General features: G+C 40.2%; 3 protein-coding genes, 1 long non-coding RNA gene and 1 pseudogene across 4 annotated transcripts in view; 3 read left to right on the top strand and 2 right to left on the bottom strand.

Annotated features, from left to right (window-relative positions):
• Positions 1-10247, top strand: part of LOC139771283 (disintegrin and metalloproteinase domain-containing protein 10) — a 58840-nt gene extending 48593 nt beyond the window's left edge. Inside the window, exons 8-18 of the mRNA XM_071703947.1 lie at positions 153-293; positions 408-532; positions 933-1061; positions 1193-1361; positions 1517-1686; positions 2273-2440; positions 2533-2660; positions 2742-2856; positions 2929-3063; positions 3822-4046; positions 4197-10247. Coding sequence (XP_071560048.1) covers positions 153-293; positions 408-532; positions 933-1061; positions 1193-1361; positions 1517-1686; positions 2273-2440; positions 2533-2660; positions 2742-2856; positions 2929-3063; positions 3822-4046; positions 4197-5063 — 2372 coding nt within the window. The 3' untranslated portion in view covers positions 5064-10247. The remainder of the gene's footprint in view (positions 1-152; positions 294-407; positions 533-932; positions 1062-1192; positions 1362-1516; positions 1687-2272; positions 2441-2532; positions 2661-2741; positions 2857-2928; positions 3064-3821; positions 4047-4196) is intronic.
• Positions 10248-10751: 504 nt separating this feature from the next.
• LOC139771195 (uncharacterized) lies at positions 10752-13418 on the bottom strand. The gene is made up of 4 exons (XM_071703773.1): positions 11610-13418; positions 11328-11519; positions 11097-11226; positions 10752-10942 (listed from the first exon to the last, which is right to left on the bottom strand). The coding sequence occupies exons 1-4, from the start codon at positions 11829-11831 to the stop codon at positions 10752-10754; spliced, it is 735 nt and encodes a 244-aa protein (XP_071559874.1). The 5' UTR covers positions 11832-13418.
• Positions 12575-16293, top strand: LOC139771196 (hepatocyte nuclear factor 4-alpha-like; annotated as a pseudogene).
• Positions 16294-16801: 508 nt separating this feature from the next.
• On the bottom strand, positions 16802-18385 carry LOC139771284 (DNA replication complex GINS protein PSF3-like). Its single transcript, XM_071703948.1, has 4 exons — positions 17957-18385; positions 17470-17614; positions 17247-17376; positions 16802-17170 (listed from the first exon to the last, which is right to left on the bottom strand). The coding sequence occupies exons 1-4, from the start codon at positions 18060-18062 to the stop codon at positions 16943-16945; spliced, it is 609 nt and encodes a 202-aa protein (XP_071560049.1). The 5' UTR covers positions 18063-18385; the 3' UTR covers positions 16802-16942.
• A 2403-nt stretch (positions 18386-20788) lies between these two features.
• LOC139771286 (uncharacterized) lies at positions 20789-21938 on the top strand. The gene is made up of 3 exons (XR_011717893.1): positions 20789-20872; positions 21131-21251; positions 21561-21938. It is a non-coding gene; the product is annotated as an uncharacterized lncRNA (long non-coding RNA).
• Positions 21939-27797: the final 5859 nt, after the last annotated feature.

The raw sequence follows: 27797 nt of genomic DNA on the forward strand, positions 1-27797 counted from the left end.
CCAGAGAACGGTAATCACATGGGAGTTGTCAACGTTAGGTGCAAGAAACAGAACTGGAATAATGTACGAGTTTAAGTGAATTATTCCGTTCCGATAAATATGCAATTTAAGAAAACAACTAGCGTTTTGAACAGCGTCACGTCTGCTTTCAGATTTCAATCAAGACGGGCGGTCGGATAACATCAGCTTCATGATCAAACGCATCAAAGTGCACAGCGAGGAAGCGTTGAGAGATTCTAATTATCGTTTCCCAGGCAATTACGGGGTGGAGAAATATTTAGAGCTCTTTTCAGGTAAGGACCTCGTTGTCGCTCTTTGTTAATAAGCCGCAATATGGCGTAATGTCAATACGTCAATATGCGAATGAGGACTAAACTGATAATACGTTGATGTTTGCCGTGTTATAGAGGAGGATTATGACGCATTCTGTCTGGCTTATATGTTCACGTATCGGGATTTCGAGATGGGAACTCTGGGTTTGGCATGGACAGGCGATCTCAAGAATGCCGGCGGCGTGTGTGAAAAGAACGGGGTATGCGTGGGTGAAAAGTATTAATAGACTTTTGTAAAATAATGTCGATTATATATATATTTTTTATAAATTTACGAATAGTATGGAAGTAACTAAATTTTAATGAGAATTACACTAAAATGTATTAAATTATAACTTAAATGTATTAAATTTTAGACTTTAAAAAAATCTACAATAATTTATCTATCCTTATGTGTACTGATCGACGTTACATTTGAAGCAATGATCCTATTTATGGCGATCAGCTGATCCACTCCGACAAAAAAATTGATTTTTTATGATGTGATTTCTTTTCGCGACCGTTGAACTGTAAATCGTCGCGAATATGAAACTTAAATCGAAAAAAAAAAAAAATAATAATAATAATAAAAAATACATAATTGTCGAAATAACGTTGCAGCATTACCGCGGCAGCATGAAATCACTGAACACCGGTATAGTGACCCTATTAAATTATGGGAAGCACGTACCGCCTGCGGTCTCTCACGTTACTTTGGCTCACGAGATCGGCCACAACTTTGGCTCACCGGTACGTACATACTTCCGTTAGTCGCGTTCAAAACGGCGCGTTCTATATTCCGCGGCCTTGTTATACGATGTTGTCCAGTCAATAAACGAATGACGTTCACGTCATACATCTCATTGTTCTTTCGCGACCAGCACGATCCGGAACAATGTACACCGGGCGGCGAGGACGGCAACTTTATAATGTTCGCCCGTGCTACCAGCGGCGACAAACGCAACAACAACCGCTTCAGCCCGTGCAGCCTGAACGCCATAAATCCCGTGCTCAACAGCAAGGCACGTTCGCCAAAGGGATGCTTCACCGGTGAGTTTTATGCCGTGGGAGCAACGGCGAACGCGATATATCGCGACGTCGGTCGCAACGAAACGAAATTGATCGCACCAGCTCCCATCTGCTCGTCCAATTATTCTATCCCCGTTTGCTCTAACCCTGACGGTACTCTGCATTGTTTATTGTAGAACCGCAAGTATCGCTGTGTGGCAACGGCGTGGTGGAGGAGGGCGAGCAGTGCGACTGCGGCTGGGAGGAAGATTGCAGAGACTCGTGCTGCTTTCCCCAGCGCCGTTATCCGCCGCCCACGGAGACCCCGTGCACGCTCACACCAGGCTCGAAGTGCAGTCCTAGTCAAGTATGTATGACGCTTGTAAAAAATGCGAGTTGGACTGTATTGTCGGGGGAATTTTAGGACGACTTTTCTTGCTCAAAATTTAACCCGGACCTTGTAGCCGCGCTTGTGCTTTTTCAATCTTGAATATTAAATGTTAAGCGTTCAAGCGTCCAAATTTTTCAAATGTCTGTTTATCCAGCTATGTATTTAAACGTTTATTTAGTTGTTTAAATATTCTAATAGCAGAATACGTATATAAAAGTAGTATCTTTAAAATGTGCTACATAAATCTATTTTTTTATGAAGCCATTATATATTTAATATTTGATAAAATTTCTGTTGCACGATCAGGCGCATTTAACGCAATGAACAATGTTTAATAACTTGCATACAGTATTTCATTCAAAAGATATTGAGATTCGCCGATGCACATTCATCGCTCGATGTTCGTTTATTTTGTCGAAAATATTACGGAAATTAATTTAAGCAATATCTTGTTAAATTTACTTTAGGCAATTTACTCACAGATATGCATAACGTAATTACGCGGCGCATCGTGCGTATAACACGACGTAATTTTGACGGCTTTGTTTGCTTTCCTTTTCAGGGTCCGTGCTGTACTGGCGAGTGTGAGTACCGTTTCGGAGAGAAGTGTAGAGATGACAACGGCTGCCGCGATGCGAGCTTCTGTCACGGTGATTCTCCGTATTGTCCGCCGTCCATTAACAAGCCTAATAAGACCATCTGTAATCGTGAACTGGTTTGCTTCATGGGGGTAGATATCAGTCCTATTAAAAACCGTACACGTGCTCTTATTAAATGAACAAATATGATCTGTCTCACGTGCGCGAAACTTGTGTTTTACAGGAGTGCACTGGCAGCATTTGCCTGGCATACGGATTGGAATCTTGCCAATGCATACCAGGCTCGAGCGATCCGTCGACGAAGGCTTGCGAGTTATGTTGTCGACTTCCCGGGGAAAATCAACCGTGCCTGTATATTTATCTCGTATTATTATTATTTCGTCGATTAATTTGCATAAAAAAATTGTTAAATTCAACTACTTTTCTTCGCAGATCGTCTTTCGACTGGAACTCCCCGCCATATGATATTCCCGACATGTTCTCGAAACCAGGAACTCCGTGTAACGATTATAATGGCTACTGTGATGTCTTTCAAAAATGTCGTGAGGTAAGTGGAACTTGGTCACAGAAGATAGTGGAAGATAGTAGGTAACGGCGTTAATTAAAATATTTTATTCAGGTCGATCCAAGCGGTCCATTAGCAACTTTAAGGAAGCTCTTATTATCCGATGAGAGCCTCGCTACTTTCAAACGGTGGGTCGCTGAACATTGGTATGCAGCCGCTCTGATAGTTTTAGCAGCGATATCGTTGCTGGTATGTAAAAACATCACATACATTTTCTCTTAAATTCATGTACTTGATTATTTAAAAATGAAAATTTAGTTAATTTTTCTGTTGTTTATTATCTTAATTTATTATTTTTAATTAATAACTAGTTTGATGAGATGAGTTTGATGAGTTACATTAAACAAGTCTATAGAACAAATATATTTTCGTTAAAATAAGCGCAAAAAACAATTATTTCATATATTTATATATGTTAAAAATGTTCAGAAACGACTAAGGAAAAGAGATAAATACAATGAGAGTAAGTGTAGGGACACATGCATAGTAGGCTATTGAAATCTAATATTTTGTAAAATAATTGGATTAATTGCTTTTTACAAAAATTATTTGCTATTGCATTGTTATACCTTTCCCTGCGGTGCGTACATTTAATTAGATTACTGATTAAAGTATCACGCGTAGAAGCAAAAATTCTTGTGGCTGCCGTATTCTAGATAACATAAACTTTAATTAAAGCTTTGAATAAAGTAGTGATTTGAATTTCTATTGTAAATTACATATTTTAATTACATATTGTAAATTATTTTTTATTAATAAAATATTGCGTATAAATATGTAAAGAAATGTGTATATATATATATATATATATATATATATATATATATATATATACACACACGATAGTATGTTATTTTTTTGTATTTCTGCCAATTATTGTCAATGAAGAAATAAATAAAATATAAATTTATTTACAAGCACGTAAAGATTTCTTTCTTTTCTTTTAGGTGGCCAGCATGAGATTACTGGGCAAACGACCGGACCTGAAGCTAAAGTCCGTCACGATAATCCACAGTTCTACGACGGAAACGGTACGGCTTCCACCGGAAGGTACGGAAGGAGTGACGGTGCATCCACCAGCACGTGCCAAACTTCCTCTTAGCAAGAAGGTCAGAGAAAAGAGGTGTCATCGCAAACATAAAGATGGTGGACACTCGGACAAGTCTAATAAGGTAAAATTAATTTAAATAAGAGAATTAGAAAATAGACTTGTTTATTTTAATTATCGATGTATTAATATATTAATTTGATTATATTAATATATTAATTTGATATTTGTATCTCGGAATTTAAATTCTTAAGTTTTTCGTTTGCATTTAAAGGACGCCAAGAAAAAACAGCAAAACCAACAGACGAAGAGATCATCTACCGGACAGGTGGACGATTTTGCGCGAAAAAGACCGGCCGAAGTTGCGGCTGCTGCAGCGCAGGAGAACAAACGGAAGAAGATTACATCGGCTAGAGATAAAGGACAAAGTACCAGCAATAATCCGGCCGGCGGCGGCAGCGGCGGCGATAATGACAAGAGAAAGCGTAAGAAGACACACAGAAAGGAGGTGATCGACTATTCGGCAATGCAAACGGATAAGGAACCAGAAACAAACGCTGATCCTAAAAGCAAGGTGCGCTCTTGGTTATTGGCATCTTCGCAATGCCGACCAGAAATCGGTGCACGGACCAACGTCAATGGTTTGCCGAAAAGCAAGTCGACCCCGGTGGGTCTGACGGTTAGCGGAGGAGCAGTGGGGTCCAGAGTGCCGGTGTCGAGGCAACAGGCGTTGACATCCACTCGACGTCCTGGTGCGGAAACCGGAAGGGTTGGTGCGGAACTGAAGAACTCGTCGAATTCCCTCGCCAGGAAGGAACGTGCGAGGCTTCAGGTGGTGTACAAGCCGCCGTTCCGGTTCAGCGTAAAGCTACGCAAGTCCGATAAAGTGGCGCAGGCACCGGCCACAGCTGTAAATCATACGAATAGCAGAACGACGAAACTGCCGAGAACCGGGGTGCTTCTGCGAACGGTCAAGAGGAAAGATCGAGTTAGGATAGGCAGAGCACGACAAATCGCTCCTACCGGCATCGGAAACAGTGGCAGTGATCTGCCGGAACCGGCCAACTCCGACTTGCACACCGTACCCTCCGATCTGGAAGTACTGCTATCCGAGAGCGAGTTTCTCTTCTCGGACACGTGACCATGGATTTCGATATTGTTTGACTTTATTTCGAATCGCTACGCGACTAAGTAGGTCTTGCATATTTTCATCCCTTGTATCCGAGCGCGAGAATAAATAATACTTTAGGATGCGCGGGATGATAGATAGTTTCGCGTTGAATAGCTAGCTCGTGCGTGGAAAAATCCCGTCCGAGAACGTGGAAGGGAAGATTCGTTTAGTTGCCCGATTTGTCGAACAATCTTGGTTCGTTTTTCTTTCAACTGTTCGCTCTAAGCACACGTCGCAAAGACGTGACATTGATTTTCGTCATTCTTCCTTTCCGCATCTCTAGAGTGGAGCGATAGCGCGGCGACAGATTATACGTTTGCGAACGTTCGCGCTGTGATCGGCGATGAACGTTTCTCACGTGCGATTGCGATGAACGGAATTTGCGCTGACGAACGTATAAAATGTGTCGGCGCTAGTTTTTCAACGATCAAGCCAGTTTTCTTCTTCCAAAGAAAGGGGCCAAATCCATCGTTTAAAGTGCGACTGGTGTAAGCGCCGCAAATATATAATGATCTACTCGTCTAATATTTCCCGGAACTATGCTATAAAAGCAGATTACAATTCGTTTTCGATGGTAGCTTTAAATTTTCAGGGATCAGTGCGCAACATTAATCTCAAAATGCAAACGCGGTATTTTGGGACGTCGAAAGTAATGCTTTATCTTAAAGTCTCTTTACACTGTGCCTGTGCTGTTACTCTGTACCCTCTTTTCTGACGCTTAGGGAAAATCACGTCTGAGAAATGGCGTAGTTTTCATTTAAATGGCGATATATCGGTCGTAAGAGGATGACAAAATTGCGTCGGCAGCCTTGATTGACTAACTTTTATTAGTCGCTCCCTTTGAGATTATAGCCCTAGTTATAATGTATTTGTAACAGACACTACATTACGGTCGTTGCTATGATACGGCTATAAGATACTCTATATTTTAACCCTAGCTGTAACATAGCTATTATATACTTTATATTATGGCCCTAGCTATAATATAGCTAAAATACATTATAAAATTACGACATTATATCTTTAGCTATGATATAATTAACACGTAACTCTATATTATAGCTATTGCTATAATGTAACGTATTAGCTAGGGCTATGGTATCGACGCAGAGGAACAAAACTTAATGTACCACGATTAGAGCTGATCTGACATTAATAGGAGAAACCGTAGAATGTCAGGCAAGTTCCGAACAGATCGTCGAGAGGTTCTCTTGTTTCTTCGCCGCCCGATCTGCCTGTAACGTTAAAATAACGTTATTATTCACTCGTGGTTCCTATTGTCGACAATTTCTAATCGCATCTCGTGAAGCATCTTATCGGATATACTTTGCATCTTCAGTACATCCGTGAGAATCACGAGACGAGCCGACAACGGATATTGCTTATATTTTTAAGACTATACAAAATATCTTCAGTGACACCCATTACGCCGACTTTTGGCGATTTCCGTTGCTCGTGATTGTTAACGGAGGAGACGTGCTGTTTCTCCTATTTCATACTCAATCTTCAAATGTTCAAATCCAATATCTGGTACTATCATTTGGTACTTATGCCTCTTACATGTCTGACCGCATTTCTGAATGTAACTTCTATTTGTACATATGTTTTATCGCTCAGACATTCCTGTTCGCTCTGCAAAAGATAATTGATTAATTAGAATCGATAGATAATTGTTCTTTTATAATTAAATTTCTTTTGTCAAAGAAATTTTTGCAGAAAAATATCCATATAATCAAATTTACTGTACAATACTCAAAGTAGAAGAAAACATTTTTAATTCCAAAATTAAATTGAGGAGATACGGTTACCATTTGCTTCGTATTACAAGCGTTTTAAAATTCATACATTTACAAAATGGACTTCTATATCGATTCTGCTTAATTGATGTTCTTTCGCAACGCATTGTCGAATGTATTTGCCGAGTTTAAGTTCCTTGCGCTCGCGGCACGTGCACTCGAGCTAAAAGCATATCTCGATACAGAGTATCGCGTGTTCGCGTTTCACGAGTCAGCTTCATGTGCATTCCCCTCGGGTGTGTCGCCGCGATCCCCTGAGCTGCCCACGATTTCACCCATGACGACAAACCGCGATAAGCCGGCTCGGTTAATCGTTATGAAATCGACTAAACTAGCTCTTATTAGCCAACACGTATGAGTACGGTTAATGCATCCTCTTTAAGATCCGTTTACGATCGCCGACTTCTCATACCACCGGCTCTACGTGTCGAGACTATGAGGAGTCGCTTTGTATAATAAAGTAACAAGGTCGGATCGATACGGACTCGATACTCAAGGATAATAACATTAATAATATTAATACGCTCGTTGGCGGCATTCATTTTTGTATCATTCCTTAACAAGAAGTATTATTCAGCGGGAGAGAACGAGAGAGATAGAGATAACGTAAAAATAACTAGCTACATTTTACGTATAAATTACTAAATGATAAACAGGGTCTGATAGGTTTCTTTTAATTTGATTGAAGCTATTTGACTAAAATTATTAATATGGCTGCGTACTTGTATAATTTAACGTAAGCAAGTCGTATTTAATTTAAAATATACACTGTTCGAAGTTAAATGAATTCACTTCTCCGGCGAGTGAAAGTTTTATCTCCGAACTATGTACTATTTTGAATTAAAGAAAGCTCATCGCTAATTAATTTAATTTTGTTCTTTATTTTTTCAAAGAATGTGTCAATCAATTATTAAAACTTAGCGCTATACTCTATTGATACGCATTTGTTAAGTAAAAAGTTGAAGCCTAATTTGTTAAGTGAGCGATATTTTAACTTCCAAAGCTCATAAGAATATTTATAATTATTACGTATATAGGTAAGCTAAGACTTCGCAAAAATTGTGCTTTGTCTAATGTGGTAGCTATACGTGGCCGACCGTGTTTTGTACGTCCATAATTAGTTCTACAACTGCGAAGCTGGTGTTCATAATTCAACAATTCGCAAGAGAGATCCGCTTGTGCGCGCGCATGTGTGTATGTGTGTACACATACATACACACGCTCCCGTAAATGTACTTAATTCATAAGAAGATGTGATGTTACTTTTACATGAACCCTTAGACAGAATTGCTTAAATTTTAAGGAAGCGTGCATTTACTTTTAAGACCGAGCTGTGTTATATCCTGTCTTAAATTAATCGGGAATTGAAATCGATGTCATTTCGATGAGTTAAATTCTCGATGCTATATCGATCGTGGTAGGATTGAATAAAATTTAATTTAATGGGATTTATTTCATAAAATTGGACGCGTTCTATAAAAGGGGAATTTATCTTAACGTAATTCTTAACTTTGAGTAAGAAGTTAATTTTTAATTTACAAGCTATTTGAGATATTTGAAAAATCAATACGTTTTACACATTGAAAAGAGAAGAGAATATGAAAGGATGGAGAAATCGGCTTCGCATATAGCATCTGCAGCATTTAAATCCACTGAAATCTCAGTTCAATTCTCGAATTTTTAACCAGTTTAACCGATTATGAGCCATGTCGCGCGATTCACTTTGTTGTGCCTAGTCGCTGCGCAGAAATCGCTACGAATTCGCGTGCGAGCGCGGCGAGCGTTTAATCCGTATTAATCCGAACACTCGTTAACTTCGTTCGTACCCCGTTGTGTCTATATGCATCTATACATATACATATATATACACATATATTGTGATAAATACTTATATATGTCGTACAAGTAAGTAATACGTATTCCGCTTTGGTCATAAGATTTGCGTTATAATCTAAAAAAAAAGGAGGCAAAGAAACGAAAAGAGGGCGAAAGCAAGAAAGCGTGTAGCTTGATCGTAGAATCAGCAGGTAGACGGCAGAAATATTCAGATATTCGGATTCTGTAATGTGTAGATGATAAAACGTAGCTGTTACACTTGTGTAGTCTGTCTACCGAGAGACTTAGTCGCGGCGAAGTGAATCAAATTCGTAAGTGCGTATTGTAACGCAATTAACAGTTTTCTACGATCCTAAGAATTCGGCGAGCGCGATGGAGAACATATACATACGTGAAAAATTTTGCGCCATTTAGAGATGTCGACGGACATTTAGCAATCGAGAAAATAATCAATTAATAGCGAAATCAAAGCGAAACGTTCACTGAGAAACGTGAATGAGTTTAGAAAGAAAAATAGATAACAATCTGTTTTAAATATCACATAATAACATCCGTATTTTTTCATTAATGCACGTTTTAGCATAGATACTTAAAAACGCAACTCTTTATTTAACAAATTGAACTACGCACGATATTAACCACTATACTTTATTCTTAGTACTAAATTAGAAAAAAAATAATTATAGTTGTACTGTTAAGAGAGAAAACTAGTAAGAGAATCAAAAACTTTTCACGAAACATACATACTTTAAGGAGAAAAGATTGGCGTTAAAAGGAATTCTGATTTCTATTCAAATTTCTTAAGTGAATAAGAACAGAATAACAAAGTTAAAAAGTTTCCAATGGAAATTAGATTCCTTCTAACTCCGTTTATTTTACGCGGAAAGATTGATTTACTTTTGTAAAAGGATAGCAGCTGATCGAAGACTGTCGTGCGAATTATCTAGCAGGGAAAATTACTGGTGTTGCCGTACCGGTGTATAAAACCTTTTCCCGTATGTATGTGTGCTCGTCGTATGATCTGAGAAAGCATCTTAGTTCAGTAGTCGTAGCTGAACAGTGAACACACTATTTTTGATCCGCGAGTGACGATAAGGCTGAGCCGACTAGCTACCCACCCAACAAATTGATTGCTCGTACCTACAGTTAAATGCCGTAGTCATTCCCGTTAAGCTCGAGTGCTTCTTGTTCCATTTAACGATTAGTGGCGGGGTGGTGGGATCGCACGTGTTCCCCCGCATGCCAAATGACACAACACACAACACTCGGATCCGAACAAAGTCGAGGGCACAAGTGGTCTCGATCCGAACCTATTCGGAATATTTGATACGTCCGAGAGGCGAGACTGTTATTATTTTAACTCTTATCGCGTATCACATAAACTTATAATTGATATAAGATGGGGCTGCTGTATTTTTACACGGACTTTGTACAAAATATAACGGAGGAGCTCTCGCGGGGAAACCCCGCGCCGGCGAGATATGTACATACCTGTATACCAATAAATACTAGACGAAATGTGGAGGAACGAAGAAGCTGCGACCGCGCAAGAGAAAACGAGCACACACGTGTATGGTATATAGTAAAGCACGTTTTTATTTAGTACAAGCCTCCTAAATAAAATAATATGTCTTGATTTTTATGGAAAAATAGAAGGGACTAGTTTTGGGACTGAGAAATACTCGTTATAAATTAAATATGATAAAATTAATAGAATTACTTAAAATGGCGTGTGTTTTAGACGTCAAATGAATTTTCAGAATTCTCGGTTTTCGCACTCGTTATTGCGCAGTCGTGATCTTCAAACTTTATTAGCATCATTCTATTATTTACTTCTTAAATATGATGTTTTTATTATACAATAGATATGTATATATATTATTGATTTTATTGTTACGTATTTGTACATTTTTCTACTGAAATTTTGTGCCTGATTTTCACACTTTTTATTTTCAACGTAAATTTTTAGAGTCCTATGTCAGATGTATTAATTGCAAATTCGTATCAATCAGCACAGCCTTTGATGTCAATTATCTCTTTTTTTTACTATTATGTTACTATCATTTCTATCGTTAGACTGTTTTGCATTCGTTGCAGTCAACTGATTTGAATTTTTATCATGCACACGATTTTCAGACTGCCGTTCCAAAATATCCATAGCGTAAGTAACTCTGTTATTTGTTATGGCTTCCTTTAATTCCTCTCCATATTGAATTTCTGTAATATAATTTTATTATATGATTGTCTAATATTAATTTCTAGCATTTTCAGAATTTTCGACGTGTAGATTGAAACTAAGATAGCATGGATATGTTCCATAATTAAAAATCACATAAATATTAGAATATATATAACATTAACGAAAATTTACTTCTTGCGTGTCGTGCGTTATTGTCTTCTCTTTGTCTCTCGATCTCTTTCTTTCGTTCTTCGGCTAAATATCGCGCAAACGCGGCATCGGTCGCTTCATCTCTCGCTTTACGTTTAACTTTCTGTTTCGCCTTCAATAAGATTTAGAACGTTTTTATATGAATTTCTAACACATTATCCATAATGCGAGCGAATCGTGGTAAATATTTGAATAATTTGATTCAAGCTTTACTATTTCTTGGAAGGATTCAGCACATTGCTTTCTTGATATAGGCTTGACCGATTGTTTCGTCCACTTGTTCCTCTGTTCTTCCCGATACAATTCGTCATCGATTTCCTGCTTCTTTCTTTCTTTGTGCACGTTAGTCAGCAGTTCTCTGGCTAGATTATCTATCGCCGTTTCCCTCGCTGCACGAAGTTCTGTCTACACAACGAAAAACGCAAACACTGAAAATTTTTTCTTATAAATTTACCAGTTCAATCTTACGTATGCTCAAAAGAAACCCAATTTTACCTTCACATCGAGTTCTTTCTCCTGTCGAGCTTCCTTCTCCGCGATTATGCGAGCAATCCTCTCGTCTTCGTCCTTCAACGCTTCCTTATATTTCCTTTCCCACGCTTTCTTAGCCGCCAAAGATGCGGCCATCTCCGCTCTCAAAAGAATCGCGTCGTTCTCCTTCCTCTTCCTCATCTTTGCATCTTCTTCCTGAGTCTTCCGTATCGCTCGCTCCATCATCTTACGATCCTGTTCTTCCTCCTCGGTTCTTCTTTGTTGAACTCGTCGACGATCGTCCGCCAATTGATTCTGCAGATCATCACGCGAGCTCCGCTTCTTTCTTTCATCTTCGGCTTGTTGCAGCTTCTCGACGGTTTTGTCGTCGTGCCAGAGCCTCGATAGTTCCGCTTGACTCGCTTCCAGACGAACTTTCTCCTCTATTAGGCGCGATCGGGCTTCACTCAGAACACAACTCGGTGGTGATCGCGCGGAGGATTTTACTTGATCTAATTTTAGCGCGCGTTTTACTTCTTCATCTATGAGTCATAAAGAAATTCGGTTTTGTGTACCGCTAGGATAAAAGTCTTTGCGAAGCGCAATGTAATACGAGAAAAAAGAATAGGATATAATTGTATTTCTTCGCAGATAAATATTCTCGATGAGGTCGCGGGGTACAATTCGTAAATCTTTACTTTTACGCCGCGACAATTCGGCAGCCAGTCTATGCGCCAATTCAATTTCTGCTTGTTTCGCTTCATCAGCTGCTCGGGCACGTGATAATTCCTCCGCCAAAACGGCTTCTCGTTGCTCGGCCTGCGAACGACGTCGTGCGATTTTGTTGTCGCATCGCTCTACCATCGATGCTCGTCTCGCCTCCAATGCAGCTTCCTTCGCGTCCTTTATCCTTCTGTCATCCTCTTCCGTCTTTATGTCCATCAAGTACCATCCTCTGCGAATTTTCACCATCTTTACGTTACGCTACGATGCCTACGATGTAATTTTAAGTTGCAAGATCGTCGACTGGATGCAAAATATGCCTCTTGAAGTTTATGCGTAGTTATCTTGTTTTCTAATTGAAGACTTGTGTATTTTATATATACAATTCCATATTTCAAATAAATATACGATTAATTCGTTTTATTGGCGTAATATACGCGTTCAGACAGCATAAACTATAGGGATCTTCTTTACTCGGAAGATGAGATTTAACTATAATAATAATATATTTTGCGCGACAATTATAGTTGACGAAAACTCTTGTATCGCGTAATATACATTGTTTAAGTTTCTTTAAATCCTAAAAGGTTCATGTTTGACGTTTAATATAATTTCCCTGGCTATATTTGTAATACTGATTTGTGCCAGGGAAATTTGTGCTTGCTTTATAATATAATAACGAATCGTAACACGCGCTGGCAATCTACTATTTTATTAACTGAACGTTTTGTCTGTTGTTGCACGATTACGGGGCTTAGGTGGTTGACTGAGTCCGGAATTCGTGTCTTGTGTGTCACTTTAAAATGCATGTTAATGCATGAACACTGATGTTTGGTTTGGCGATACCTATTAAGTTGATGCAGACAGTCTACTTATCCGTCCATATATTTATCAAATAAAATTGAAGACGAATATTCAGCGAATCTCTCCTTTAGTTTGATAAAATTTTTCATCCCTTTCTTAAGTAATTTTGTGATCTTCTGTTTTTATTTGGTACAAAGTTTGACGGAAAAACGACTTTCGCACCGGCTTAGTAATACCTGCGAGGTATACTGTTTTTTCTTTTCTTTTACCATCGGACTTAGTTTCTGTGAGACGAACGAAGGAACAACGGTGTATCGCGTCTATCAGTAATATCATTGCAATTTGTAGAGGGGAGCAATCAGCAGGACCTGGACATCAGCAAGGTGGGCGTCAGGGTGATGGACGAGCTGGTGAAACCGTTTCAGAAGATCAAGATCGACGACACGGAGTTCGCTTTTCTCAAAGCCATCGTGTTCTTTGACCCGAGTAAGTGCTCCATTCGAAGGATCGTCGTGCGACAATCCGCGATTCGCAATGGATTATTCATGTGGAATCGAGCGGAATAGAGAAACATTGCCGCGTGTAATAGACAATAAATGCGTGCCGTTAATATATAGATCGAATACAATTCGCTCGCAATAATCTCTACGCTCTTGCGATCAATTCGGTCTCGTTGAGGCAATCACGCCTTGCAATTTCGCCAGGCTTTCATAAACAACGCAAATCATCGCTTATTTATAGATATCAGCGAGTCAGAGTGAAAAAAATTGCGCATTCCAACGGAAACGTCAAGATTTAATAAGCTGATTAATTTAATATTTCATCGTCGTATTTTCATTCGTCGTTTAATTTATAATTAACGTGATTCAGAATCGAGAGTGAATTGTCGCGATCGAACGACCTCCGAGTAACTGAAACTGTCCACTCCCTGCGATCGGGGACAATTACGCTTCTTTTCTATATGTTCGTCATTTGTTGCAGACGCGAAAGGATTGAGCGATCAGAAGACGGTCCGGGAGCTGCGCCACAACATCCAAGTAAAGCTCGAGAATCATATCAGCGATCACCGTTGCGATCTGCCAGGGCACTTCGGTGATATCCTACTAATGTTACCCGCTCTGCAGTCGATTTCATGGCAGATGGTCGAGCAGATCCAGTTCGTCCGCCTATTCGGGGTGGCACATATTGACAATCTGCTTCAGGAGATATTCCTGGGCGGCACCACGTCGGAGATGAACGACACCGCTACCCTCTTACAGATCTCGAACACCGCGCCAGGCAGTTATATGAGCAGCAACGAGAGCCCCAACAGCCCCCCTGACGCCGGCGAATACTGGCAATCTGAGCCCGCAAACCGATCAGATGCCCGTCATGATCCTGAGGGATCTCACGCCGAACCAGGACTTTAGATACTTCAAGCAGGAGCCCAGTCTCGAGCCCGAGACCAGCTTCTGACTAGTTTCGGGAACTGAGCTCACCGCTGAATAGCCAACGACGCTATTTTGCTAAAAAATTGTTGCTCAATTAATAAAACTGCGCGTATTATGTTAATCAAATGAAATGTGATCGTTGACGTTGGTACGCAAAATAAGGCGGGATGTGAGAAAGAGCTGAAAGATCGACACGTGTTGCAAATGGTGCAACATGTGAGAGGAGTTAACGCGAAAGTATCCAGATTTACATGATTGTAAATTTTACGGCGCGGCATGCTGTGGTCACATTTCCTGCGGCTCACGATTAGCCAAGGCCCGCACCTGTACAGATACCGATTGATCGCCGACCAAGATGAATGTGATAAGCGATAAGATCGTGTCTTGCCATTATTATTGCTACTGTTACTGTTGCGACAGTATTCGGGCCGTTTCCGAAGTCCAGGCTAGGACTAGAGGATAATGCGTGTAATACAATCGTGCAATTGACAATAATAATCATTAGCAATAATCATTAGCAACTAATTTGGAACAGGGACTGAAACCGAGGCAATCTATACGATGGGTTTTCGTTTGTATAAAAAAAAACTCTTAGCCTTGTCATTGATTGCAGCACTTTCATTGCGTCTGACTAATAAGATTCAATTTGGTGTATCTTACGACATCGAAATTCGAATTCATCAAAATAATATCGGTTTCGAACCTTGACTTAGAGAATAGAATGTAAGTCCATATTCGATTATTATTGTTGTACATACAGAGGTATGTTTGCAAGTCGAGTTAAGTAATCAGAAACAATAAGAAACATCAGCGTTGATGTAACGAGAAATATATATATTTTTTTTTACTATTCTGCTCAGTCCGAATTGGGTGAATAGCGTTCGCTGTAGTTCGTGATATAGTGTAAATAGCATGATGCAGCAATGAATAACAATATGTATAACATTCCAATTCTAGCTGTATCAATATAAACGTTATAGGTAGTCTTAAAATAGCTGATAGGACACGCGCGCTGACATAATCATCGCGGGTCCTCTGCAAAATGAAAAGTGCGCCATTGCAATGCAATTTACCGTTAGTAGTGATGAGGAATGCACAGGCGGTTGGCCATTTTATGCGTGCGAATGTCGAGCAATAAGCCGGTCTGCCACAGCGGCCTGTGCCTAATCAAAAAATGGCTAGTGCATCTTATCGCGGTGTTAGTCTTTAGCGAAATTTCAACACTGACATTATGGCCGGATAGAAAGCAATAGCATAATAATCAGATAACAAGTAAAGTTAACGAAATAGAGAAGTATAATGAGTATCAATTATAATGTAATATAAACACATATATCGGTCATGCATTGATCGCTCGGGGATTTGAGCTATAATTATACGCGAGAACAATTGTGAACCATGAGAATAATTTCGTGCAAATATGACTCGAGACGGACTAGCAAATCGCTTTCATCTCGAAAATATCCGGCACGCCTGATAAGAGCGGGCTTTGATCTAAAAGATTTACGCAATGTATGTGCGTTAAGTAATCGAAATCTGCAAATAATTTTATTTGCAAACTGTACGAGCATTGTTATCTCTTCCTTTTTGTCTGAATTCGACTATAATTTGACTTTCTCTTATTGCAATAATTTTATGAATATACCATATTTGCATTAGGTACTATATTTTGTATGGTTTTTCATGACATGTATCCAGTGTCACACGCACATGTATATATATATATATATATATATATATATATATATATATATATATATCATATTTATATATATATAAACAATATTTCACAACACATAGTACTATATAAAAAGACATGTTTTAATATAAGTCGTAGATACAGCAAATTAGACCGGCAAATATATATTTTATATTTTTGTACGAAGAGTTTAATAAACATTAACGTCTAATGTAAGGTATAACGTAGTGCAAGAGAAAAGAAATACGCGCGATTATCATTGTTAATAATAAAACAATATTCCACTGAAAAGTGTAATATATTAGTGTTTTATTGCATATATCTACTAAGATATTTTAACAATTTTTAGTCATGGGTTGTGAAATAGATATTATCACTTTTTGTTGTATGATCCTTTCTATAGTACTTATATATTGTTAACAGTTCGAATGTGACTGATTCCATACAAAATGCGTATGTATATATATACATATATATAAAGTTTTTATTTGTTATTTAATAAGTAATAAGTTACACAGATATATTTGTATCTTTAAATAAAGGGATATGTAGTTTCAATGTATAAGACAAAAAATTTTATATTTATTTTAATATTACAATCGCGCTTATTAATCATTCGTATAAAAAAATTACACCGCGTAAGTATATAATTATTGTACTTTATATTTGTTTTATCACATGTATCGTATGCAGCGCACGTTTCAATCCAGTTCGTAATCTGTTCGTTTTCGCTTTTTAAGATTCACAGCGCTCTGTGAAGTTTCGATAACGCTCGAGCCTTTCCTTAACCATTCGTTCAATTGCAACTTGGCCTTCCTGCCTGTGAGGAATAAGTCTCTCTCTAATCTCGGCAGTAAACTATTAAGCGTGGGATCGGAAACAGGATTTTGTGCCCAGTCCATGACTAGTCTAAATCGCGACCTAAAGGTCTGAAAGACACGGGATATAATTAAATAATGAATACGAATCAGTTGACGAACAGCTTAAAGTTAGCACACCACTTACTAGTAACAAACTGTCAATTATCATTTCGCAATCGCGATTGTTGAACCTTCTCAAATACATTCTCAGTTCGTAATAATACGGATTCCATTTATTAAGTACGACAGTACAAGCGTCTGCTAATAAAATTTCTCTGCAACACACATGAGAAACAAGCTGTTAGAGAATTCTTCTCGTGATCTTAATAAAAATTAATTCCACTATGCATTCGCAAATATATACACACCTGTAGCCTTCCTTGTATGTCTTGGGTATGTCTACGCTGACTATTGATTCCCTTACTCTATTCAACGGTTGCGCTAACCATAGTGGAAGTTCCAACTTTGTACCTGGTTTCAGGTCCTCCGACTCGGAAGAAAGATCCAGAAAACCTGGATGCGCAATAGGACACAATGTAGAACAATTATATGTACAAGAACAAACTCTTACTTTCTATGTGGAAAATAAATATAACATGGGGAATAAAATATCTGACTTTTATTAAAATACTGCTCTAAATTGGGAAACTTTATCACAATTTTTATCATAATTACAAGCTAAAAGCTTAATCAATAAGTATACAGTTCAGAAACGCTCCTTCTGTGAAGGAATACAATTCCATTTCATTTTTCTCGTTCTTGTTATTATATTATATTATATTAAGAATCGATAAACAAGTTTCAGTGTTTTAGTTTTAATACAGGAAAGGTGTGATGAAATCTCGATAAGCTTACCCAAGCGAGGTAGCGTGACTTCTACTTTGCACGATATCCGTTCCTCCGTACACAAAATATCCGTCAGAGAAAAATAATCCGGCATGTAACTGTAGGACAACGTCATTCTTCCACTTTCAATATTATTTTGAAAATCCTAAACAGCCCCGATGGAGTTGCATCTGATTGCACCTGTTGATCAACAATCAGTGAATCAGCGCCTCTCACGAAATAATAGCGTACTTCTTTACTTCTTTCTCTTCTTTTTCTTTGGTAAGAGACGCCGATTATGAAATAGCATGGGATGATAATGTAGATAATACGTTGACATTTTTACCTACATCGAGACGAGATCATACATATACACATAACACATGTATTACACATGTGTATGTATATGTGATGTAGAAAAAATTAAGATGACGCGATGTAAATAAAACTATTTTATTATTTAAATTTGTGCAGTGTTTATTTATGCATTGTATATAAAGAATACTACCAAGGAATAATTCTATAAAATTAATTTATAAATAATTTATAAATTATATTTTTATAATAATATATAATAACTGAAATAATACCTAACTTAAGTATATTTATTATTTAAATAATATATAAAAATATTAAATTAAATAATATATTAATTGATACTAATATAAATTAAAATTTATATTAGTATCAATTAATATTAATTTACAAAAATTGCCTCTTTAATTAAGAAAGAGGAATTTTCATGCGTACTCCAATGTACGTGTGTATTTTAATAGATATATATATTATATATATATTTGAATTTTCTAAATTTCTCTTGCAATATACGGTACATGAAATTAAATGAAATTGCATTAAAATCAATAAAAAGTTCAAAGTGCGAAGCGAGAATTGTGAAAATATAAAAGAATTCTATTTGTATAATTTTATATTTTCAAGAAATATATATTAATTACACAAATATTTAAAAAAAGAATTTTGTCCATAATTTTACATGCGTATTCTAATTTATTTTAATACATATTTTATATAGATGCGTGTATTTTAATTTTCCAAATTTCTCTCGCAATATACGGTACACGAAATTATAAACAGAACTCTATCCTAAATTCCGCCACGAAATTCTATACATATCTATACTAAAATTTAAGCAACGTTAACGAAAGATTTGGTGCGAAATAATATATATAAATATAGATAAATCGCGCAAAAATATCTGCTCCGATTAAACAGCCACCGTCGCCTCGATACCCCTCAATTACTGATTGTGGGAGTTAATTATTCGCCAGGCTAATGATCACTAATTGTTCGCGATATACAACACTCGCGTTTCGAGAGACAGCTACGCGACGTCGACTAGACATCACCGAGACAGAACGTAGAATACAGCCAGTTAAACCTGTGAAAGTTAACGAAAGATTCGGCATACATTGATCTCTTATTGTTTGTTGAAAGTTTTCGGTATTTTTGAACCGGCCACGGCCGCGCGCGTCGTGCTGCGTCGTGCCGCGTAGGAGGGGTAGGCCGTGACGTCACCGCGCATTATTGATTATTTTTCGAGCCGCTGAAACGAGTGTCACGGGCTCACGGGAGGATATGCGCGATCGCTCTTTCGCAATTAAAGGATGCCACGGTCGCACTATCGAGCTCCTCGACGATGCCATGCATAAATGCTAAATGCTACGCAACACGTCGTTTTTGTTTTCTGGAGCAGGTATTTTACTCGAGATACGAGAAACGGCCCGCGAATCGCCGTACGTCTTTCTCTCGCGATCGCTGCTCCTTCAACGTGAATTGAGAAAGGAAGAGCCGCGCGGAGGTGTCGATTGCTCGTCAACGCGTGTACTTTCCGTGTGGATTAACGCGTTTATTCAAGATACATTGCGCGAGTTTTCCCGGAGAAGATATTTCGCTCGAGATTACAAGAAACGGCCCGCGGATCGCCACGCCGGCCGCGCCGGCCGTCTTTCTCTCACGATCGCTGCTCCTACGACGACGTGAATTGAAGGAAGAACTGAAAGTGTCGATCGCTTGTTAAAGTGTACGTATAATTTCCGTGTGGACTTATGCGATTTATTCAATCGAGATACGTGTCATACGTCGCGCGAGTGATATCGAAGTTCAAATCGCGTCGCTGCTCTGACTCGCGTAGTACCGCGCAGTACTGAAATACGGCGCCATGATGGTTCATTGGCGGAACGTCGCGGGCACGCAGCGGATCGAGCTCGCGCCGGCGCTCGTCACGACGATGTTTCACGGTGACTGATACAGTGCGTTACAACTTGTAGTGAACTCGATACCGTCAGATTTGACAATCGTGTGGTGTAGACAATTGTGGCACTCGTGCGTCAGCGGCTCGCCGAAAAGTGAAGTGCGTATTTCGCGAGGAAATAGCCGGCCGGTATATCTGTCGCGCGCGACACGACGCCGTACTTTCGAGCGCCGCGGTGCCGCGGGTGTCTGACTCGAATCTTAATTCGTACGTATCTCCTCGTACGTGTAGTTGTATTCGAGTTTTCGTGTGTGATATACAGTGAAAGAATGTTCGGACGAGATCGTCTCTCCCGCGACGCCCGCGTCAATCCTTTTTCTCGGGAGACGAAACGGGTGGCGCGTGAAGTTGGCGCCGCGATTCTCCGAGTCTTTCCCGCCGTAACGTTCGTGCCACTTCGTGTAACGTCGCCGATGTCGAGCGGATCGTGTCTCTCTTCCCGCGCGATCGTGTATGTCTCTCTCGCTCCGTTGTGATAGTAAAGCCCGCGTCGATTAACTCCGGGAGTGCGTAAAGTGTTGCGTGTTACTTCGGTAATTAGCACGCGCGATCGTAATTAGCCTCTCTTTCGCGAGTGTTGCGTCGAACGTACGGTTGTGCTAGTGAGAAATGGAGGGACCTGAGAGGAGGCGGCGGCCTGGGAGGCATCGGGCGACGGCGTACCAACACTTCTGGTAAGTGTTACTTTTTATTTTTTCTAAAGATATTATAAGAATCCCTCTTTTCGTTTATTCTTCAGTTGCTATATTAAACCATGATTCGGAAGTTAAATTAGTAACAAGAGAAATAATTTGAAAAGTTCCATTAAAGTTGATTTTAACGTAAAGAAATTTTTCAAAGTAGTAATTAAAAAAAAATTAAATTGAATAACGAATAAGATGTTTGATGCGCGTGACAATTATTTAATCGATTCGATTATTTTTATGTTACAGAAAATATCCACGCGGGAAAGAGCATCAGCTTTGCATCGAGAAAACACGAGGGACATCTCGAGCAGCCTGAGAGGAGGTGGAGGCCTAGGAGAGGCATCAGGCGCCGGCGGAGCAACATGCGGTAAATATAATTTATTTATACATATACATATATCATATCTTACACGGATGGGTCATTTACTTTTTAACCGGATAGTTATTCAGAAAATAAAGTTACAGAAAAAGAGTTTTATTTTAGAAATTCTATAGAAGCTTATGTTCAATGGATAGAGTATTCTTAAGAAATTACAAGATTATTTCATTAAATTTGCTTAATAAACAATAATATAAAATTTAGTGTTTATATAGTAATCATTTTTTGAAATATTGACTGTCTCTCTTTTTCTCTTGTACCCTGCTTTAATTCGGATTCTACATTTGTTTGTTACAGAATCATCGTAGCGACGTTGCAGAATAACTCCGCTGTTGCGCATCGGTCGGTGAGTGATGATTAAAATTTTATGATTAAGGTAACGAATTTATGACAATTACGTCAAATATATTGCAGAGTCAAGTTATCACAATAAATTATTACATATATTACGTTTCATAGATTCGTTGTCTTAAAATGGAATGACTGGGTCAGATTAGGATTTAACATTTAATCCTGGATAAATCACATAAATTGATTTATCGTACATTTTGTCATTGTAAATTCCATCCCAAATATTTTTCAGGATTAAGTGTTACATAAATTGGTGCAAGAATGCAATATATACGCTTAGAGATGCTTTTAGCCTGCATATATCACGATTGAATATAAAAAGTACCTTGCATTATTTAAATCATTTATTGTTATGTATATACAATATATTTAATATATTTTTTACGTAATCTATTTAATAAAATTGTGTGTGTTCACGATCATCATTTAAAATTATCTGTTCCTATAACGCACCAATTTTAGCCTAAGCTTTCACGATCTATTCATATGTAGGGGGAGACCGGGGCTAAACCGCCAGTTTTTTTTCGGTGCCGATTTTTAACAAGAAAATAAATAATTTTAGTTAAATGTGGTATACCACTGTAAAGAGTGAACCTTTAGCTACAAAATTTATATAGGAAATTCTTATCTATGTTGCTTTGTTTAACCGGTATAGAGCAAAAACGACAACGGTGGAAAAATTGAAATCTAAAAAATGCCGGGGTTGAACCGCCACCCCCCGGGGCTAATCCGCCATACTACATTTTCAATACATATACGTACATCCAATCCTGAAAAATGATAGGATACATTTTAATAATTGTTTTTTAAGAGAAAAATATAAAAATTTATTTAAAATTTTTATGCAAAACATTATTAAAAAATAATTGTTAACCTATTCCATAAAACAATTTAGGCACATAAATACAGAGGTTAACTAAATCGTAAACTCCCCAACGGCACGTCACATTGTCAACGCGGGCAACCACGGGGAATACGCGTGACGGCGTTCCGGTGCCATAGGATCAGCGCGGACCCTCGAGCAACCTAACCAAGCCGCGTTTCTCGCGGGGGAGCGATAAATAGCGACAGGGGGGTTAGAAAAGCTCGCGGTGGAGCGCGACCATTTTACCGACTCGACGGCGTCTTCGCGCCGATTCCTCGACGCGCCGCCGACGACGACGACGGCCACGACCACCACGATGACGACGGCCACGACCACCACGACGACAACGGCCACGACCACGACCACCACGACGACGACGACGACGACGATGACCACCACCGACACCACCACCACTACAACGGCGGCGACAATGACGCCGAGACGATGCGGCGAACGCTGGACGATGCGGTCGCACACGCGACTGTCACTGACCAACAACGACGATTTACCGCGGCCGGGAGTCGGGACGATCTACAGCGCGCGCGGCATGTCAACTCTCGCGCGGAAATCGCGGGATCTCAGAACCGTGCCGTGCCCCGCCGTACCTCGCCGACGTGCCGTGAGCGTGAGCGATCTCGAAAACAACGGTCCGCCGTCTTTTCGGTCGGTCAAAACACCCGTTTTGCGACGATACGTGCGTACCATTTCCCTCCTACACAAACTGACGCACGTGCAAGGGAAGACAGAATCACGCTCGAGGGAAACCTTGAAGCCGTGCGCGAAGACGGTGCGAGCGCAGCTCCTCGCGCATCCGCGAGTGGTGCTGCGCCAGCTGTCAGCGGACGATCTGCGGCGGGCGCAGGGGCCGGCAGACCCAAAACCCCGTCCCGAGACCAGACACGGCGCGCGGGAGGCCTCACCGCCGCGACATAGGGCTGTCTTGGGCCACCGGTCGGTGGTGCCGAGCACGGGCGCGGCACGAGGGAGACTCTCCGAGGGAGCGGAGGAGTTCCGGGGGCCGGCAGGGCCTAGTGGCAGCATAATTACGCTGCAGAGGACGACCGTCACCGTACGCGAGACGGTGACGATGACGACGGGGCCACGAGCGGACGTGCCGGACGAGAGGGACGACTCCGAGGACTTTGAAAGTCCGTCATCCGGGGAAGAGTCCCAGTTGGACGAGGCTAAGACCCTAGAATAGATATTAAGTAGCGCGATGCGTTCCGAGGGCGGAATATAATAAAGTCACGAACCCGCCCGGCGCCGTAATATAGGTTAGATTAAGTTTGCCTCGAAGAAGAGGTCCGCTGGGCAGCGGCCCAGCCGGTAGTCATAAGTTTCGTACCGGTCCACAATTTTGAGTTAGTGATTTTGGCGCTTAGTGCGCGGCTTGGCCGAACAGAGTTTTGTTATTATTCGAATGCGCGTGGATCGTGATTAGGCGCAAAGTATTAAGGCCATAAGCCACACACAATCTTCTTTAAGCGCGCCGCGGACGCGAGCTCGCAGAAAACGCAGAGTAAGTTAGCCCCAGCGGGGGACGCGGAAACGCGGACACTATCCGACGGGGTAGACTGCGCTGCCACACTGCGGCAACGCGAGAAGCAGGCAGGACCAAGCGGCACAGCGGTCCGACCAGCAGGAGGCGAGATAGTATACCGCGGTCACGGGCTACCGGAGCGAGCGGGGTGAGCGACCCAGAAACCACATAGGCCGTACCGCGGGAGCACAGAATCGCGAGCGGAACGAAACCGCGACGCGATCCGACCACTAGGGGGTAAGATAGCGTAGCAACCGTCATCCACGGGAAAAACCCTGCGCTGCCACACCCGGGGAACCTAGTACACCCGGGGGACCAGTCGCCGTCGCGATCCGATCCGCCGGACAAAAGATACGCGGACATGGTCAGCGAGAACCCCATCCGGACATCGGCTACGGGGACAAAGGCCGGAATCAGGGTGGTAGGGCCCGTACAAGTAGGCAACGGGGGTCGCCGTCATCGGCGGGCACCGTAAGAGCGACCCGGACATCGTCTTCGGGAAGTCGACCCGGATTTATATATTTTGACGTAGGAGATGACGTGCGCGCGGGTAGGCGCCGAGAAAACCCGAAATTTGTAAGTAGTGGAAAACCACTACCCGGGAAATAATAAAGTACGTTGTCAACAAGGGTATACGAGCGGAATTTTCCACCGCGAACATCTGGCGCGCCCGGAACAGGTAAACACCAGATGTTACTGCGTAGTAGCGCGCATTCCTGAAAGAGAAAGCGGCTGGGACGCGATGGAGGGGGAAAATCCCGTAGGTGGGGAGCCCGAGAGCGGAACATTCCTCTAGGCAGTCTCTCGTGGGCGCTCGTATGGGTAACATCTTTCTCGCGCGTATATCTCGGCGTGTTGCGAAAACTTCGTGATCGCGAACCGGATTACGATTATAAGTTTGCCACAGCGTCCGAAACAAACGGGAACGCCCGCATAAAGCGTTAATTGTCGCCGATACGAAAGGCGAACGGTCCGAGTGAACCGAAAAGTGAAACTTCGCACTTTGCGAGACGTGCAACCGCCATTTTGCGCGGAACCTGTAACAGCGAAAACCTGCTAGTGTAAAACGAAGATTATGAATAAATGGAAACTACATTTGTGAAAATAAAAGTGTTAACGATTACTTACCTGATACTTACCTGGGCGGTGGTCCGCCATCTTCCTTGATCGTTGACCCTGGTCGGAGTTTATCATCGGTGCTACATCGGTGGGCATCGGGGATGAGGCAGCAGTGGCGAAATCCTGAAAAAAAGTAGTAACAATTAAGTTGGTTAACCACAATACTTAAACTTACCTCGGTGGAGCGGTGGTCAGCCATCTTGTGTATACGGGAATCCTGGTGGGCGTTCAACAGCGATGATCCACGGGCCGGCGACACAGATGAAGCAGCCGTCTCGAAAACCTGAAAATAATAAGAATTAGCTAACTTAATTTACCATATCGGGACTTAGCCTGGTGGTAAGCCATCTCGATACTACGTTGACCGAGGCCGATGATTGGCGGTGATGATCCGAGAGGAGACGATGGAGAATGGGCACCCCGGTCAAGAATCTAAAAAGGGGATTGTTTAAACAAATTAGTTAACCATAAGTTCGTAAATACGTACCTTCTCGGTAGATTGAGGATAAACCGAGTGGCGACCGATGACTCAGACGGCAAAACAGAGCGTCCCGTGACCCGATTATATATCGTTCGGTTACAACCTAACCTGAAATAGCCGTGAGCTGAAGTCGTGCGCCCGGCGCGCCACAGTGACGAGACTGGCGGACCAGCCCCGGGTGCTTACTGGCGGATAAGCCCCAAACATAAGTTTCAGGTTTGATCGCCCACGAAATATTAGACATCAACGATAATGAAAAAACTACACTGGATTCGTGTTCAGCATGCATTACTCTTTATAATCACGTATCTCGAGATTTGGAGAGCAAATATTATTGCAGATATTACAATATTTCCACGCGCAGAAAATTTCACTTTCACCTTCCGAAAACACGTTTGCCCTCGTAAAAATTATAACACGGCAGGTAACCTGCCGAAACTCCGTTGGTCACATGGGTACCATAAGCAGCGTTTACAATGTTAATAGCGAGTTCGCACAATATACAGGTTCCGAGATATTTGATTTGGCGGTTCAACCCCGTTGGCGGTTTATTGTTAATTATCGAGGGTCCGTGCACACTTACACACTTAAAAACTATGAGGAATCAATGTGCAAGTTTCTATTTGCACAATTAAAAATATGAGGAAGCAACTATGAAGAAGCAATGTGCAAGTTTCTACTTACACACTTAAAAGATATGAGGAAGCAATGTGCAAGTTTCTACTTGCACTCTAAAAAATTATGAGAAAACAATGTTCAAGTTTCTACTTGCACACTTAAAAACTATGAGGAAGCAATGTGCAAGTTTCTACTTGCACAAATAAAAAAAGGAAGCAATGTGCAAGTTTCTACTTGCACACTTTTTTATTGTCCTAAAACATCATTTTTTGAAGTCTTAATTATTGAGACTTGAGATGTTCTAACTGTCCCCCTTAGAAAGAGATGAATAGTGAGTAAACTAAGGTTTAAAGTTAACTTATGTTTGTAAAATCACGACAATAGATTTCCTCGTCACCCATGAGGTACTATTGTTGACGCGTTTTTTTTTAAGTGGTTTCCCCTGTAGGCCTAGTCCACTAAAAAATAATATAATACAGGTTGTTGAACGGAGCATATTTTTTGTTGATTTCTGTTTGTTATTTAAACTGATTATAATAGATACATTTTATTGTATACTGCGTTTAACGCAGAATGCATTTTCATAATAATTACTGCCCTTATAGAAAAATACACTCAACCCATAGAAAAACCCTTAAAGTTGGGTGTGATTTCGGACCGCCAATAGAAGATTAACCATCATTTAACCTTCTATTGGCGGTCCGAAATCACACCCAACTTTAAGGGTTTTTCTATGGGTTGAGTGTATTTTTCTATAAGGGTGCACTTAGCGCAGAATGCATTTTCACAATTTTACTGCGCTCCGCGCAGAATGCATTTTCATAATTTTACTGCGCTTCGCGCAGAATTTAATTTGGTTGACTAGATCCAACTTTATACGCAATCAAAGGTTCATATACGAATTTACGAAAACAAAGTTTACTCTATGAGGAAGCAAAAAGGGAATGCAGAAGTTATAATTTTTTGACATGCAAGGAAAATGGCGAATATTCTGCCAAGGAAAGTAAAACAATACATAATTTTCATTTTGGAAAACAGATTAAAGTTAAATATTATATTATGAAAAAAGGGAATGCAGAAGTTATAACTTTTTTGACATGCAAGGAAAATGGCGAATATTCTGCCAAAGAAAGTAAAAAAATACATAATTTTCATTTTGGAAAACGGATTAAAGTTAAATATTATATTATGAAAAAAGGGAATGCAGAAGTTATAACTTTTTTGACATGCAAGGAAAATGGCGAATATTCTGCCAAGGAAAGTAAAACAATACATAATTTTCATTTTGGAAAACGGATTAAAGTTAAATATTATATTATGAAAAAAGGGAATGCAGAAGTTATAACTTTTTTGACATGCAAGGAAAATGGCGAATATTCTGCCAAGGAAAGTAAAAAAATACATAATTTTCATTTTGGAAAACGGATTAAAGTTAAATATTATATTATGAAAAAAGGGAATGCAGAAGTTATAACTTTTTTGACATGCAAGGAAAATGGCGAATATTCTGCCAAGGAAAGTAAAACAATACATAATTTTTATTTTGGAAAACGGATTAAA

This window comes from Temnothorax nylanderi, unplaced genomic scaffold (genome assembly GCF_030848795.1).
Source record: "Temnothorax nylanderi isolate EJ_2023f unplaced genomic scaffold, tnyl_v1.0 TNYL_tig0037_pilon, whole genome shotgun sequence".
In the NCBI taxonomy this organism is placed as follows: Eukaryota; Metazoa; Arthropoda; class Insecta; order Hymenoptera; family Formicidae; genus Temnothorax; species Temnothorax nylanderi.